General features: G+C 45.2%; 1 protein-coding gene across 2 annotated transcripts; it reads right to left on the bottom strand.

Annotated features, from left to right (window-relative positions):
• Positions 1-380: 380 nt before the first annotated feature.
• Positions 381-15053, bottom strand: KCNG4 (potassium voltage-gated channel modifier subfamily G member 4). 2 transcript variants are annotated; one of them, XM_079316209.1, is made up of 3 exons: positions 14266-15053; positions 12595-13394; positions 381-1245 (listed from the first exon to the last, which is right to left on the bottom strand). In XM_079316209.1, exons 2-3 carry the CDS (start codon positions 13342-13344, stop codon positions 460-462), a joined length of 1536 nt encoding a protein of 511 aa, XP_079172335.1. In that variant the 5' UTR covers positions 13345-13394; positions 14266-15053; the 3' UTR covers positions 381-459. The 2 variants fall into 2 exon arrangements, with proteins under 2 accessions (XP_079172335.1, XP_079172336.1); XM_079316210.1 differs by lacking the exon at positions 14266-15053 and adding an exon at positions 13521-13581.
• Positions 15054-15354: the final 301 nt, after the last annotated feature.

Here is a 15354-nt window from a genome sequence, read left to right as displayed (position 1 = left end):
GGGGATGCCAGGCTCAGTTCCCTGTGTGGATGTGTTTGATGGGGGACTCCAGGCTCAGATCCCTGGGTGGATTTATCTGATGGGAGACTCCAGGTTCAGTTCCCTATATGGATTTATCTGATAGGGGATGCCAGGCTCAGTTCCCTGTCTGGATGAGTTTGATTGTGACTCCAGGCTCAGCTCTCTGTGTGGATGTGTTTGATGGGGGATGCCAGGCTCAGATCCCTGTGTGGATGTGTTTGATTGTGACTCCAGGCTCAGTTCCCTGTCTGGATTTATCTGACTGGGGACTCCAGGCTCAGTTTCCTGTCTGGATGAGTTTGACTGTGACTCCAGGCTCAGCTCCCTGTCTGGATTTATCTGACTGGGGACTCCAGGCTCAGTTTCCTGTGTAGATGTATTTGATGGGGACTCCAGGCTCAGTTCCCTGTCTGGATGAGTTTGACTGTGACTCCAGGCTCAGTTCCCTGTGTAGATGTACTTGATGGGGGATGCCTGTCCCTCCAGCACCAGGCTGTCGGTCTCATTGAAGGTGTCACTTTCCCTGGAGCTGTTGCCGTTCCTGTCCCGGCTCAGCCGCGACTGCAGCCGCTCGTGCTCCCTGCGCAGCTCGGAGTAGGAGTGGGAGAAGGTGTGGAAGATGGAGGTGGCAGGGAAGGACATGATGAGTATCCCGCTGAGGATGCTGCTCAGAGCCACCATCTGCCCCGGCACGCTGCGCGGCACCATGTCCCCGTACCCCACGGTGGTCATGGAGATGATAGCCCACCAGTACGAGGCGGGGATACTGGTGAACTCCAGCACCCTGCCCGACTCGTTCTCAGCCAGATAAACCAGCGGGGAGAAGAGGGTGACGGCCACGCAGAGGAAGAGCAGCAGCAGCCCGAACTCCCGCGTACACTTGCGCACGGTGAGCCCGAGCGTCTGCAGCCCCAGCGAGTGCCGCGCCAGCCGCATCACGTAGAGGATGCGCAGCGCCCGCAGCACCCGCAGCACCAGCCCCACCTTCTCCAGGTACGTGCTGCTGCTCGGCCTGTCCTCCTCCTCGCCGGACTCGTCCTCCGAGAAGATGAGGGAGGCGTAGTACGGGGAGATGGCCACGAAGTCGATGATGTTCAGGGGGCCTTTGAAGAACTGACACTTGCTCCTGGCCTGGATGAAGCGCAGGCAGAGCTCCAGGGAGAACCAAGCCACGCAGATGGTCTCGATGACGAAGATGTAATAGCACTTCTGGGAACACTCGCCCTGGCGCAAAACAGGGAGGGGAATAAACAAAAAACAGTCTGTCAGCCGGTGTGGGGTACTGGAGAAAGCCAGGGAAAGATGCAGCTTGGGTTGTGTTTGTTCTCCCTTGCATGGGAGAACGACAAACACTTCTTCTTTTTTTTTTTTTTAAGTATGAAAAGGGGGACTTGTGCGTACTGTGAAGAGCTAGAGAAAAAGAAGCTTGAGTCTTTCTCAAGCTACTTAAAGGAAAACAGAAGAGAAAGAATTAATAACAGAGATCAGCACCTGCTGTTGGCACAGGAGGATGCTTGAGAGATGTGATGTTTGGGTGAAAAAGTGTTTGCAAGGGATGTTACCTTCCTTGGACCAATCAGTGTGTCTATATCCTCAATTCCATGATTTATAAAAGTCTATAAAAGTGTGATTGCCTCTTCAATAAATTGCTTTTCCTCTGCCTCTGGAGGAAGTTGTGTGTTGCTGTATTCTTTTACTGCTCTAACTCTATAGTGACAAACCAGCATCCAAAAACACTGAGGGAGAAGCAACATGGATCTGCCTGAGTCACTGGTACCAGAATAATCAAACCCCAGCTCACAGGGAGTGTGGCAGCTGTCCTTCAGCTGTGTGCAGAGAATATTGGCACAGGAAATAGCTGAACAAACAGATCTACCTACCTGCCTCCTTTCACTGTGCTGCTTTTTCCAACCTACTGGAATGAAACCTGTATAAAGCCTGGCATGCAGGCTGTAAGTCCTGAATAATTCCCACTTTCTGCTGCTCTTGGGAGTAACAAGCCATTTTGTGCTATAGAATTGGCCAGTAGAGGAGTGTGTTTTACCCTGCCCATCTCTCAGAACAATTCAGCTCTGTAGCACCACTTGGGAGTTTTTCCTTTCTGCACAGTAAGCTGTCGAGTCCATATTTTACCCACCAGAGAAGGTGATGAAGGCCTGGCCCTGGCAGGGCTCTGCATGCAGGGTCAGGCTGTGGCTCCATTTGCAGTCAGTGCTGGAGTGCATTGATGGTTGCAGAGCTGCTGACTGGGCTTGATGAGATTGCCTGCAATCAGCACTTGTGTTGTGCACTGCTCACTCCTCCTGAGCCCTCAATTCTTTGTACAGTGCAGCCTGGACTCTGCACAGACCTCACTCCAGTGATGTGGCCTCTGAATTATTCATTGCTCCCATCAAGATTTACTTAATTTTTTGTTAACTGGGCTGAATTTCCAGTACATCTGTTATTTATTTGCCTTTAGACATTTGCTGGTGACATTGCTCTCAGATCATCATGGGGTTTTCCCTATTCCTTCCTTAGAGAACAGAAGAAAAGAAGTTTTGTTTGCTGGAAGGTTTAACCATTAAGATGTAGGGTGCTTTTTGAGCTGAGCAGGAAATGTCAAGGTGTAGCAATATAGAGACTGTTTTGGAGATTTTTAATTCTTGCCACCCTCAGTGACCTCAGTATTCCCTATGGAAATTTATATTTACTTAGTGAAGGCAATTTATGCTGTCAGCGTAATGAGAACACACTCATTGACTTCACATTGGGAGATGGATGTCATCCCAAGAGTTTGTATGTGAATGTTTTATATATTAGGAACATTTGTATATATTATGGAATGCACCTGACTTGATTTGTGTAGAATATCCCTCTCTAATGTCAGTCTCTTCAAACATTCTTCATCCTTTTGAATCTCTTGTTTGAAAGCAGCAAATATTGAAGGAAGAGGGGGTGGGGGGATTTCAATTTTTTTTTTTTTTTTTGCCACCACATTCCCATTAGTTACTTTCAGTATGGCCCAAATACCCTGATCCATTAAAGGCTTTTTTTGCCTAAATGTCTGATAAATCTCTTTATGACACAAAACCTTCTCTAAAATTCCTCTTTCTGAACAAACCAGACACATTTGGATATTCTGGTGTTCAGCACCTGCCAACACAAACCACAACAAAGTCTCTCCCTTGACCACACCATTAACTAGAGTAGAATTCTGGGGTTTTATTTCCAGATCTTTGAGTCAAATTTTCACAGAGTTCTTTCTCCTCCTGCTGCAGTTGGTGGAGTGGGAGCTCTAAAAGCTCCAGGCTGGTGTTGATGGTGAGCAAGAGGGGAAGATGAGGTTTTATTATAACTGACCACAGCATATTTTGGGAGGGCTTTTTCAACAAAACCATCTGACATCAATCTGTACTCAGCCTGTCACTGACTTTGATGGGAGAACAGTTTTGACAGGCCCAGCAGTGAGTGTGTAACTCTTTATACTTTATTCATCCTGCAGATTTACTTTTCAACAATGCAAGAATTTATCAGGATTTATGGAACTTGCCTCCAGCAGAAATTCTACAACCTATGATATAAATGTAATAAAATGAGTGCCTGGTATTGATCTTCTGTACCAAATGAGCATTTGGCTCAGCAATGAATGAAACAATATTTTGTGTGTAAAAAGATATTTACTGAGCCTGGTGCCTGAAATATTGAGTGGTTTCTTAGATTTATAAACTATCTCCAATAAGCAAAGGAGTTGTTTCAAACTCCTCTACCACCAGAGATAGTCAAAAATTCAAGCTTCCTTTTGATTATCCCCCTCTGGTGTATGAGTGCTGGAGTTTATGTGCTGGAGTTTATGGTGTTACAGTGAGATTGCTCATTTTAGAATATTTTTGTTAAATTCTCTTTAAATAGGAAAAAAAAAAAAAAAAAAAGTAGGTTCATAATATAATAGAAGAATAGAAGTACTGATTCCAGTTAACCCAGCTCCCTAAACAGCCAGAGGAAACAGGTGCCCAAGTCAACTCTCCTGGGCAACTCTCCTTTTGTTTTCCACTCACAGAATCCCAGAATGGTTTGGGTAAAAGGGACCAGGAAACATGAATTAAAGTGTGATGACATCTAGGATAAGAAACAAAATCAGATCCCAGAGTTGTGCAGCACTAGCTTAACTTACAACAGGTATAAATCTCATCTAGTGAAAATAATACCTTTACATGCATCAATAAATCTAGTTATGCCCAGGGAGACTGAATCAGAATTTCCCTTGAAGAATATATCTCTCATCTACCCATGCTGCTTTCCAGATGCTGCTCACTTTTTTAATGTGTTCTACACAAGGAAAAATTTTATTATTATTGATTAACTGTGTGATACCACCAAGGAACTATTCTTGTTCCTTCAGGGTCTGCTCTGTGCTCTTCCATTGTGTCCCACCTGTCTGCACTCTGAGACAATTGACAATTAAAATATGCTTTGGAAAACTTGTTCTGAATCCACCTGATCCACCAATGAGTTTCCACTGCCAGAGATCTACCCCACTACCTTTTGCAGTGGTTATTTACCTTTTATCCACTCATTCTGAAGCACAATGAGGAAAGAAATCTGTGCTGCAGCTGGGTGAGGATAAAACTGGTTTGGTACCAACTTTCTGTCCTGGGTGTGATTGACTCTAAGTGGAAGTTTATTGGCAGCAATCTGAGCCTGTTTTCTGTGGTGTGTGATTTGGGATTTCCCACAATCTATAAACCTTTGGGAGGTAAAACAAGCAAAAAAACAGCATTTCCTGTGATCTGCTTCCTGTGATTGCCAGGGGACTCAGCTCAGGATGGTGTCAGTGATTCTGAGTGTTTCTTGTGTCAAATGATCTATTTCCAAGTTAAAGTTCCTCCAATGGTTGTAGAACACTTTGCTAATAAGCACAGTTTGATCAGTATCTGTATTGTTTCAGAATCATGTCTTATTTCCAGAGCCTTAGAGTGGAAATCAATACCTCAGCACAAGGTATGGATGCTGCTTACACAGCACACTTGTGAGAAAGGAATCTCCTTATGAAGCCAAGCTGATAAAAGTCCTTGAACCCAGCTAGAAGTCATGACTGAACCCCTGTATGCAAACACTGTTATTCCCAGGGCATGTTTATGGCAGGCAGCTGGCTTATCATCATAAAAGAAATGAGCTGAAAGGATCTGAGCCCTGTTCCCAGCCAGCTGCAGCAGTGATCACTCCTGGGGAAAGGCTGTCCTGGTGCTCTGTGACCCACAGCTCATGGAGCCAGAGCAGGGAAGGAGCTCAGCCAGCACATGCTCCATCCTACTGGAGTCCAGAGGAGTTTCCCTGAACACAGGACCTGCACCATCTTATCCCTCTGCAGTGGAAGCACAGGCTGCAGAGTGTCACTGCTCACAGCAGGAGCGTGCCTGGCTCTGTGGATGGTGCAAGGTCAAGGTTAAAATTTGCTAAATTTGTCCTGGCAGGTGCAGGTTTTGTTTGGTTGCTGCTCAGGTCCTTCCTGTGATGCACACACTGCTCTGTGGACAGAGGCCAGTGTCCACCAGAGTGGCAGCAGATGGGATCAGCCTGTCCTGTGGTGCCTGAGCTGCCTTCTGCCAGCCTGTGCTGTCCAGCACTTATCCCAGCCAGACTGCTCTTCCTGCAGCCTGGCCCTTTGGCCAAAACCAGCCAGCCCTCTAGGTGCAGGATTGAGATGTAAACCTGGCAGGAATTTCCCTCTCTAAGCCCAGGGTTGCCATTTCCAGGGTGGGGGGCTGTTTTCCAGCTTTTTGCACTTCTCATACATGGGCAGGGCATCCTGGTCCAGAGCTTCTCCCTGAGAAGAGCTTCTCCCTCTGGGTGAAAAATACCAACTAATGGTGAAAAAACAAGCTTTGGTTCTTGTCCTTGGCTGCCCACAGAGCCAAGGCAGTGGGAATACAGGAGAGGCTGCAAGCCTGGAGAAGGGTTAGGAATGACCAGAGGCAGGACAAGACCTGGGTGGAGGGAATGATCTCCCCAACCAGCTCCAAGCTGTTCTTATCCCATTGGCAGCAGGCAATGAGCAGCTCCAGGGCAGAAATGCCCTTTGGCTGTGCAGTGGTGGCTTGTTTAGGAGATTTGGTGCCAATGTTCTGCACACCTGAGCTCTGGGATCCAGCTGCAGTGCTGCTGAATCACTGCAGCCAATAATTAAACCATGCTCTGCTGAATCAAGAGATGGGGAGGGAGAGCTTGGAAACCCTCTGTTATGGATCACACCAGCACTTGGATTTACTGCCTCAGCCCATGCAATAAAATCAGAAGGTTACAGCCTGCTGAGAAAGAGACTCTAACCTGATTCAGGGAATGATGAGCTTGTTAAAGCAGTGCTGCATATTCTGAGAGCACAATGAGCTCCCACTTGTTCGACTTGATGGGAAAGAAGCCTGGACTTAGGAAAACAATTACCACAACTACAACATTTGAGGGAACTAAACTAATATTGGTATTGTATTAATGTGGACATTAGAAAGAGCAAAGAAAGAAATTAATGCTCTGTGTCCAACAAATAATTATCCCCACTGAGACAGAAGTGTACCTAAAATAAAATGTTACAATTAACTTTCAAACTTGAGTCCTTAGTCTGCAAACACTGTGAGAGTCAGTCTGAAGAATCTGAATTTGATTTAAACCAGTTGGTGACTCCAAAGTGTTGGTATTAGAAAGATGTGAAAGAGTAAACTCTTTCTTGTTTTTCTAATATGGAATCTTACAGAAATTTTGTAACTGTGAAAAGCAGTATAGTCAAAATGACAAAGAATTCATCTGGACTTGGGAGGATAACCTTAAACTGAAAGTTTTGCTGTTGGTCAAAGCATTTTGCCTGATACTGTTACTTTATTTCTTTTTCACTGCATTTTTAATTCTTCAGAGCAGAAATTCCTTCTAATTATAACTCTGGAGTACAGGGGTTCCCAAATATGGTTGAATCTGTTTTAAGGGAAGATACTGATGCTAATGAGAGGTGCTGACACTGTGGGAAGGAACCTACAGGATAGTTTCAAACAGACTTTTCCAGAGGTGGAATGAAAGGGAACAAGAATCTTCTCGAGCATTTATTAAACACCCACCTGTGCTGAACAGGCTTTTGTAACTATTACAACCCTGACAGCAGCAAGAGGGGAAAGAAATCCTCATTCCCAGTGAGGGACACACGTGCACAGCTGTTGGTGCCCTGCCAGTGCAGAACAGCTGGAACAGCTGGAACAGCTGGGTGTCCCCCAGGATGGCGTGCAAAGCTCTCAGCCTTGGCACTGCTGGGACACAGCCAAAAGGGGATGAACATAAGGCAAACTAATAATGTCTAATTGTGCTTCCTGAACCCTGGGCACTGCCTTTGGAGAGGCAGGCAGGATCCATTCCCTCCCTGAGGGTCAGGAGTTTGTGCAGACATTTATTTGGGGTGAGCCAGGGCACAGATGGTCAGCACTGGCCACCCCCACAGTGCCCTTTTGGGATTAAGTGAAATGAACTTTATCAGTGCTGTGCATCACAGGCTCAGTGCTGAATCAGGCAGTTCTGGCTGTGGATACCTGGGGAATGATCACTGATAATGTGAGACTCTGAAATCAGGGTCTTAACACAGCTGTGCAATTTCAAAACTCCTGGCACTTCTGACCTCAAAAAAAGGCAGATCTCATTAAGCAATAATTTACAAATATAGGCTTGAATATTCTGATTTCTGCTTTTTAATGGCTTCTTATTAAACCTTTCTTCAATCATTATTAATTTAGCTAATTTAGTCCATGAAGCACACAAATTTATACTGAGTGCACCAAGACCAGGAGGTTTTTGGTGGTCCAGTGAAGCACATTTTCCTACTTTCCTTGCTGATCAAAATGGTCAGAAAAAAAATCAGAATTGCACTGGGTGTTTGCACAATTTAAGAGAGGGATTGTCTGCAGAAAATGACCTGATAAGAACCCAGAATAAAGTGCTTGAGCAGATGCAATAAAGCCAAAGCACATCCAGCTTTATTTTGCTCCAAATAATTTCAAGTCATATGTATATAGCAGTATATTTATAGATAGGCATGAACACATGTGCCTTTATAGTCTTACACTTTAAATGAGCATCACATTTTCAAGGCAAATAAATTGGGGTTTTTTCTCCCTGTAAAGTAAAATTATTCCAGTTTAAAAAAAAACCCCTTGTTTCTTGGCAGTTTCCCCTAGTGTGCAAGCCAAATATTCTTTAGTGTCATACAGAAAATTTCAGCAGCATCAAGCATTAAAACACTACTCAGGACCTCTAGAATAATGGTGTAGAATTTTAAAAAAATAAATTAAAAGTGGTTCTATATGTGAAGTACTGGGTTCTCCTCATCTGTTCATGTTTTTTTGGATTCTAAGTACAACCAGAGACAAGAAACTTACTCTTTTAAAAGGAACTTGATTTTCACATAATCAAATGATGCTTAGAAAAGAAGCTTTAAAAAAAAATGAGTATTCTGTGTTTCAGGATAAAACCTTCACATGAAACAACAGTGGTTGCAGCTTATAATGATTTTTGTTTCATTAGGACCTATAAAATGCCTAAAGTAATTCCAAGCTTCTCAAGGTCAGTTAAGAACAAACACAAAAATTAGCAGTAACAAGGTCAGGGAATGGAAATATCTGGGGGTTTTCTTCCCCCTGACCTTAATTTGCTGTTTTCCTGAAGTACAGACCTTGCTGCAGCCTTTCTGCTGAGTCATTTCTCTAGAGGATGCCAAATTTAGGGACTCATTGAAGGAAATATCTCGTCCTAAGGAAAGTCCCAAGAGCCCTTCAAAGTGTTCTCCCTCTCCAGATCTTTCTGCACTGGTTTTATCCCATAACTTTCTGCTCTAATGATGTTTTTTAATCCTTTGGGTTGGATGTGCTGAGCAGAGGCTGTTTCAGTGACCCCTCTTAGATCCTGACTCTCATGTGGGACTGGGTTTTGATGGGTCTGTCCTGTCCCTAGTGGGATGATCTGAATTTCTTCATGTGAGGGTAATGCTGGTGAATTTTGTCACTTCAGCTTTCCTACCCTGTTTGGTCTCCAGATTTGCAGCTCTCTCAAGCTGCCTGTTCAGATCAATAACAGATTTCCTCACCTCTAAATAGGCATTTTTTTTCTATCTCTACGTGCTTTGATTACTGCATGCTGATGATATTAAATCTGCTTTTTTACCAAAGACAGTTTGAGCTCCATAAAGAACTGATGCAAATATCATGGGCAAGGATATATTCCCCCTGGAGAACGTGATCATTCTGTTGTTTTATTCCTAAATAACACAACCTTGTGTCACTCCTCTTTCCTTTGCCTCATAAATGATAAAACCCTTTATATATTTATTTCATGGTCAGACTCAAACCTGAGCTCACCAGAGCTGTTCCTTTGCTACTCCACATTTCCACTGAACTTTTTGCTCACCCTTCACCTGGGACTGTTCTCTCTGGGCTGGGATTCACAGCATGTACATATAAAGCTATGAAACAGTTGCCTAAATCTCTGTGTTTTTGTTCCATGAGGAGGCTCCTGAATGGCATTTGGCATATTATGGGGTGTGAGCATGGTGCTGCCTGTATCAGCTCCCCCTTTATTTCTCTTCCAGCCGCATTCCCGACTCCCAGCTCCCATCCCTCTGCTGCCCCTGCCCGTGGTCCTTCCCTCCCCTCTGGTTGCCAGGGTGACTGCCAGGGTTTCCCTGATGCAGATGCTCCCTCCTGGCTCCCTGCCATCCCTCTCCCGGAGACAGAGCAGAGTTTTCACTTTCCCTCTCACAGGGAGGACTCCAGCTTGCTCTGCTGCTCTCCTCCCTCCTGAGCACACCTGGCTCAGCAGCTGCTGGAAGGGAAAGGATCTGCTGTGCCTGCAGGGTGGGAGCAGCAGCCTCTCAGCCAAGTGAGTCCAGTGCAAGTCACCTTGCATTGTTTTTCCTTGTATTTTACTTTCTTTTTGTGACTCTGATCCTTCTTGAGCTGGTGTCCAGCCAGTTTTCACTCTCTTAACGTGGCTGTGATGAGGAGGAACAGGACCCTAGAGTGATACTCATGCAGCAGAGGTAAAGCCTTTTTTGTCTGTTTTTCAGGATGGGTAGTATGGATAAATTCAATTTCCAGTGTTAGTTGACATTGGAAAATGGATCCTTGCAGTACTTCTAAGGACATTTACCTCAGAACTTTTGCCAGGCTTTAACTCAGAATTGAACAAACCTCACGAGAGGGCATCTTTGAATTCAGGTGTGGAATTTCAGGTTGTTCAGAAACTTTGTGAAAAAATTGGATTGTTTCTTGTCACTGAGCAAACAGATATCAAACCATCATTGTGTTCTACCCAAAAAGCAAATATTTCAGGTCCTGCATGCCTGTCTCAGGTGCTGGTAAATGTGGCCCCATTTTGGAATCACTCTCTGAGGTCAGTGAACAGTTCTGAGTTACAAATCAACAGAGAGTTGATTTTATTAAGTATGACTCAGCTGCAGCCAAGAAGTCCTAATTTTACTCAATTTACTTCATGGAGTTATTTGTCCAGCTCTAGTTTAAATTCTCTTTTGAGATCCCAGTAAGGAAATCTTAGCTGGTGCAGGCTAAGAATTTGGGGATGGAAATTTAGGGATGCCAAAATTGCTTGTTAGTAGTTCAGATTCTCTGCTTTTCCACAAGGCATGAGTATTTTGTCTCATACACTCCCCTGTGTTTCCTGTGGCAGAACATCACATAATTCAAAGAACAGGACTTTTAATACTCTGTATTCTGGGGCACAATGACAAAGTGCATTAGGCTGCTGCTGTAAATGCAAATTATGGAATGTTTCCAAACATTTGGACAAATGTGGTTCTTTCCTCAAGTTCATCCTTCATCCTCTCCCCTGCACTTGAAACAATCCATCTTTTGAGCTTGTTTCAATGCAGTTTGCTTGTTTTTAAAGTACTGATGTACATGCAAATCTCTAAGTAGTAATGTCATCCTTGTTTTATGGGAAACCCAGGAACAGCAGCTTCACTGCAGCTCCCAGACACACTTATAACCCTCAGCATGCTTTTCTTTCTAACTTAGTAAATTATTTTTAAAACACACAACCCCTTATGAGCTCTGCTCATGTGCTGGTTCTATTGCATGAGATTTATTTATCAAAGCTTTTCCTGCAGTGGTTGGGAAATGAAGATAAAAAGCATCAAGCCACTTCCATTAACAAAGTTAGTAGGAAGCACTTGCTGGAGCAGAGTTTGTGATGTTTGTACATCAAGCTGGAAGAAGGATGTTCTATATTTAAATACTTCCTTGGAAGAAGCACTGGAATAGTGTTAGCAGCTTTTCCTGTGAACACAGTTTTTTCCTTTTTTCAGCTAAAAAGTAATAGCTGAGAAAGGCTGCAAGAGGTTTATTCCTGACAGGTTAGAGCCCCCTTGAGCAAATGGGAGTTAATATTCAAGGGGTTAAAATGGAACAGGGAATGATCTTAGATTTCAGCCTCCTGTGCAGTCCTCAGTTTTATCCAAAGACATCAAAGATCAGGACATATTTTAACCATGACAAGGCTGCTTTGACCAATGGCTTGAGCAGTAAAATAGATTCAGATTTTTGTAGTGTGCACACCAGGCTGTGCTATAAATATAAAAATTACTTTATTCATCAATATATGACACTCTAAGGAGTTTCTTATCTTACATCAGGGGTTGGGGCAGGGGGTTCATTTGACACAGATTTCCTCAGCACTTTCGGAAGGGCAATTTGCAGATGAAATGCAGGATTCATTACAGGGATTAGTCAAGGTTATGTGATGAATTTGGATGCTGCCACGTCTAAAATAACTTTGGATTCTTACTTTTCCTCTGGTCTATTATTACAAAAATAAATCTTTTAAATGCTGAAATATTTACAGCAGTGTTACAGAGAAGATCCTTCATGTGTGATACAGGCTTGATTTATTTGCCCTGAATTAATGTGGATGAATTCTTTGGGAAGGGTTTAAATGCAGTTAGCAGTTCAGATAGAATTTGGTATTGCTCCTACAATATGTGCATATATATGGGGCAAATACAGAATTCTCTTAGCATGGAATTGTGATTTTTGGAGGCACAGCTTTTATGTATCAGTGTGTGCAAAAATACTTCATCTGCCTCTCATCCTTCAATCTTTATGCAAATACTGAAATGTAACGTATAAAAATTAATGAATATTTCTCCCTCTTTAAGCATCTGAAAGTTTTATCACAAGGGAAGATATCCAGCTGTTTTAAAAGCAAAGATATCAGAGGAAAATATTTCAGTAGCTGATGTGTCCAAAGGAGAGATTGCCTGCAACTAGAGAGTGAAGCATCTTGAAAACTCCACAGTGTCAGTTTGAGAGTCTCAGTGCTAACAAGTTAATCTTACACTGGCAGCAGCTTCTCAAGAAGGAAAACCACTCTATACTGGAGAGCTCTGTCCAAAAGCTTTCTAGTATTTTAGCTAAAAATCAGCATAATCTTTGTTCACACTACTCTTAACATATCACTTGAAAATGATAGATCCAATTTGAGCCCTTGCTGAGTTTCCTGTCACAGACTGTGCCATTAACCTGTGGTCAGACCAGTTAGGATGCACTGACTTACCCTGTCCTCTTCAGCTCTCAAGTCTGGCATTGTGCTCACACAAAGGCTGATGGCTGTGGTGGCCACAAAGAGGATGGAGAGACAAGCAAACACTTTGCCTGGCAGTCCTGACTGGGGATTCTCCACCATATCCCTGAGTCTGTTCATGAACTGCCCAAATCTGGTTTTCTCATCCAGCACACACGAGGCCTCCTTGCTCCTGCGGAGCTCCTCTTCCTTGCGCATCTCGGCCAGCTCCTGCAGCTTCTGGAACAGCTTCCGAAAGCAGCAGTTCTCCAGGTTGGATTCCTCAATGCCCCAGTACCTCAGCTCCTCCTGGAAAGACAAGGCACACATGTCTCTCAAGAGCATCAGCTTCCCTGCCGCTAGGAAGCTGACAATCATCCCGAAAGCGTTGGGGTTCCTGTCGAAGAAGAACTCGTGGGTGTCTTCGTCGTAATCGTCACACAGCTGGATGATTTCCTCGTAGCTGCTGCAGAGCTTTAGTTTGCTCAGCCTGGTCAGGGGAAACTCGTCCAAAGTACTCCAAGGCAGCAGGTACTTGATGCCTCCGACGTTGATCATGATCTCTGTCTTTAGGTCGGCTGCAGACACTTGGTCAGGGCGGTAAATCCTCCTGGCTCTCTGGTAATGGACCCCCTTGACAGAAGGGGTTTCCACGCAGATGGGAAGGAGGTGGCTCAAGGAATTGCAGGAGTTGTAGCTAATGTTGCTATAGTCTTGGTCACTGCCTCTGGAGATAATAGGCATCTCTGGGAGTTCTCACCGGGACATCCAGAACGGCATCAGAGCAGGGGGATCTGTCAGCCAGAAAACACGGGGAGGAGGAGAAAACATAGCAGAGGTTACTGCAGGAGAAAAGGTGCTTCCAGCCACTTTCCTCAGTCGCGAAACTGACGGGTGCCTGTTTGGTAGGTAAAAGTCACCTCTGTGCTTCCTCCCGGAGCCCGCAGCCCGTGAATGAGCTTTGCTTTGCAGCCTCATTGGTTGTCTGGCAACACCGGCACGGAGCTCCAGCCTCATTCATAATTAGCACCGAGCCTGCAAACCCCAACGGGAGCGCCTGGGCTCTTCTCGAGCAGCTCTGCCCACCCTGACATCGCTATTGTTATTGTTTTATTGTTATTGTTATCGTCCTTGCGCTTCGCTTTATTTCTACCAACCCTTAACCACGCGCTAACTCAAGTAAGCTGCTTAATAGTTATTAGAGACAGAGTGGTTAATTACCTGCCGTCAAGTGGGTGCGAAGTTCTAATTGCTTTAACTGGACTGCTCAGATTGAGATTCCTCTGCCTCTCGCTCCGGTCTCGGGGGAATTGCGAGGATCAGGGAGAGGTTTACAAAACGCCTCGAGTGGGAAAGTTCTGTCTAAACGATGGCTGTTCTGATCAGCTCAGAATTGACTCTGCAAATTGCTGAGAAGTTACAGGGGAAGCTTTGCCCACCGCGGGGAAAACTTTGTTAAGCAGGCAGAAAGTGTTTGTGTTTGCAGAAAGTGTTTGTGTTTGCAGAAAGTGTTTGCTCAGCCCGGAGCGATTGAGACCCTCCCCGCCTCCTTCCAGGGACAAACCCCTGGGTTTGCCCCTAGTCCCTAGAGATTAAAAATCACTTTTTTTAGCCCATATCAGCGAGGTGCTAGCAGTGCAAGGAAAGTTTGCCGGAGCGACTTACCAGCTCCGGGAGCCAGGCTGCCCCCGGGTGATGCTCACATTCCGCACACGGAGCCGCGGCCGGCGGCAGCTCCCGGGGGGACCGGCCAGCATCGATTACATGGAAAATCCCTGGAGAACTCTGCAGCTGCCTTCTGTCCCTTCCCTCTTCCTCCTTCTCGTCTTTCCTGGAAGGGGAGAGCAGCCGTGCGTGTTGCTGTAACATATGTTGTGCTCAGGGATGCTCAGCAGAGGTGTCCGGGGGGCAGCTCCTCTCCTGGGGTTTCCAGGTGGGAGATGCTGAAGGAGAGCTGGTGGATCCTGTCCTCTCCCTGTCTCTCCTCTCTTCCCCCGGGACTGTCAGTGTTGTCCTGGAAGAGGAGGGGAGAGGGAAGGGGGAAGGGCTTAGCAATAATCTCTCCAGCATCCCTCCGTGTATCCAGCAGGCAGCAGGCAGCAACTGGGTAAGAACATGGAGTACAAGTTCCCGGCTAATGAGGTTTAATAATCAGTAAATTCTGGCAAATCTACTTAATAAAACAATTTCAGTCTCTGTTAACTCCTTCCATCATAGTCATGCTACAGTCGCTTGGTCTGGAGAAACCACTTACATCTCTCAGCAGCAATTTCCATGACCTGCATCCCTCTGGAAACTGGGATTTGCTCTTTAATATTCCTAGATGGAAAGGGGAATTTGTGGGATCCATGGATGCTGTGCCTCAGCGTTCCCTGGGCTGTTAGGGAAGTGCTTTCCTTCCATAAAAGAAAAGATTTCTGCCTCTCTTTTCCAGATTTGCAGTGCTTTTCCAACAGCCAAGAACTTTTTCCTTTCCTCTTTATAGACGATGGGAAATCAAACCTCATCATTTTCTGGCTTTGCTCACGCATGGCTGTAGGGGGCTGCAATGCTGTTGGGTTCTGCAGCTGGGATGGCACAGATTTCACACAAATTCTGTTTGCTTGGCCTCAGTCAGGGGAGGGAAGATCAGGGTCTGTGGATGAGTCCCCTCTGTGGGGCTCCCCAGGCAGGGAGAAAAGCCTTGATTTGTGTCTGCAGCCAGAGTGGCTGGGAGGTGAATCCTGCTTCAGACAGCTGTGTGAATCTGTGGGA

Source organism: Erithacus rubecula, assembly GCF_903797595.1.
Source record: "Erithacus rubecula genome assembly, chromosome: 12".
Classification (NCBI taxonomy): Eukaryota; Metazoa; Chordata; class Aves; order Passeriformes; family Muscicapidae; genus Erithacus; species Erithacus rubecula.
Note: the sequence above shows the minus strand (reverse complement) of the source record. Positions and strands in the feature narration are given on the sequence as shown.

Excerpts from the sequence above, each read along its gene's own strand:
- KCNG4 (XM_079316209.1), bottom strand. The coding sequence starts at position 13,344 with ATGCCTATTATCTCCAGAGGCAGTGACCAAGACTATAGCAACATTAGC. Across the intron at positions 1,246-12,594 it reads TGAGAGCTGAAGAGGACAGG|GGCGAGTGTTCCCAGAAGTG; the intron begins GTAAGTCAGTGC and ends GTTTTGCGCCAG.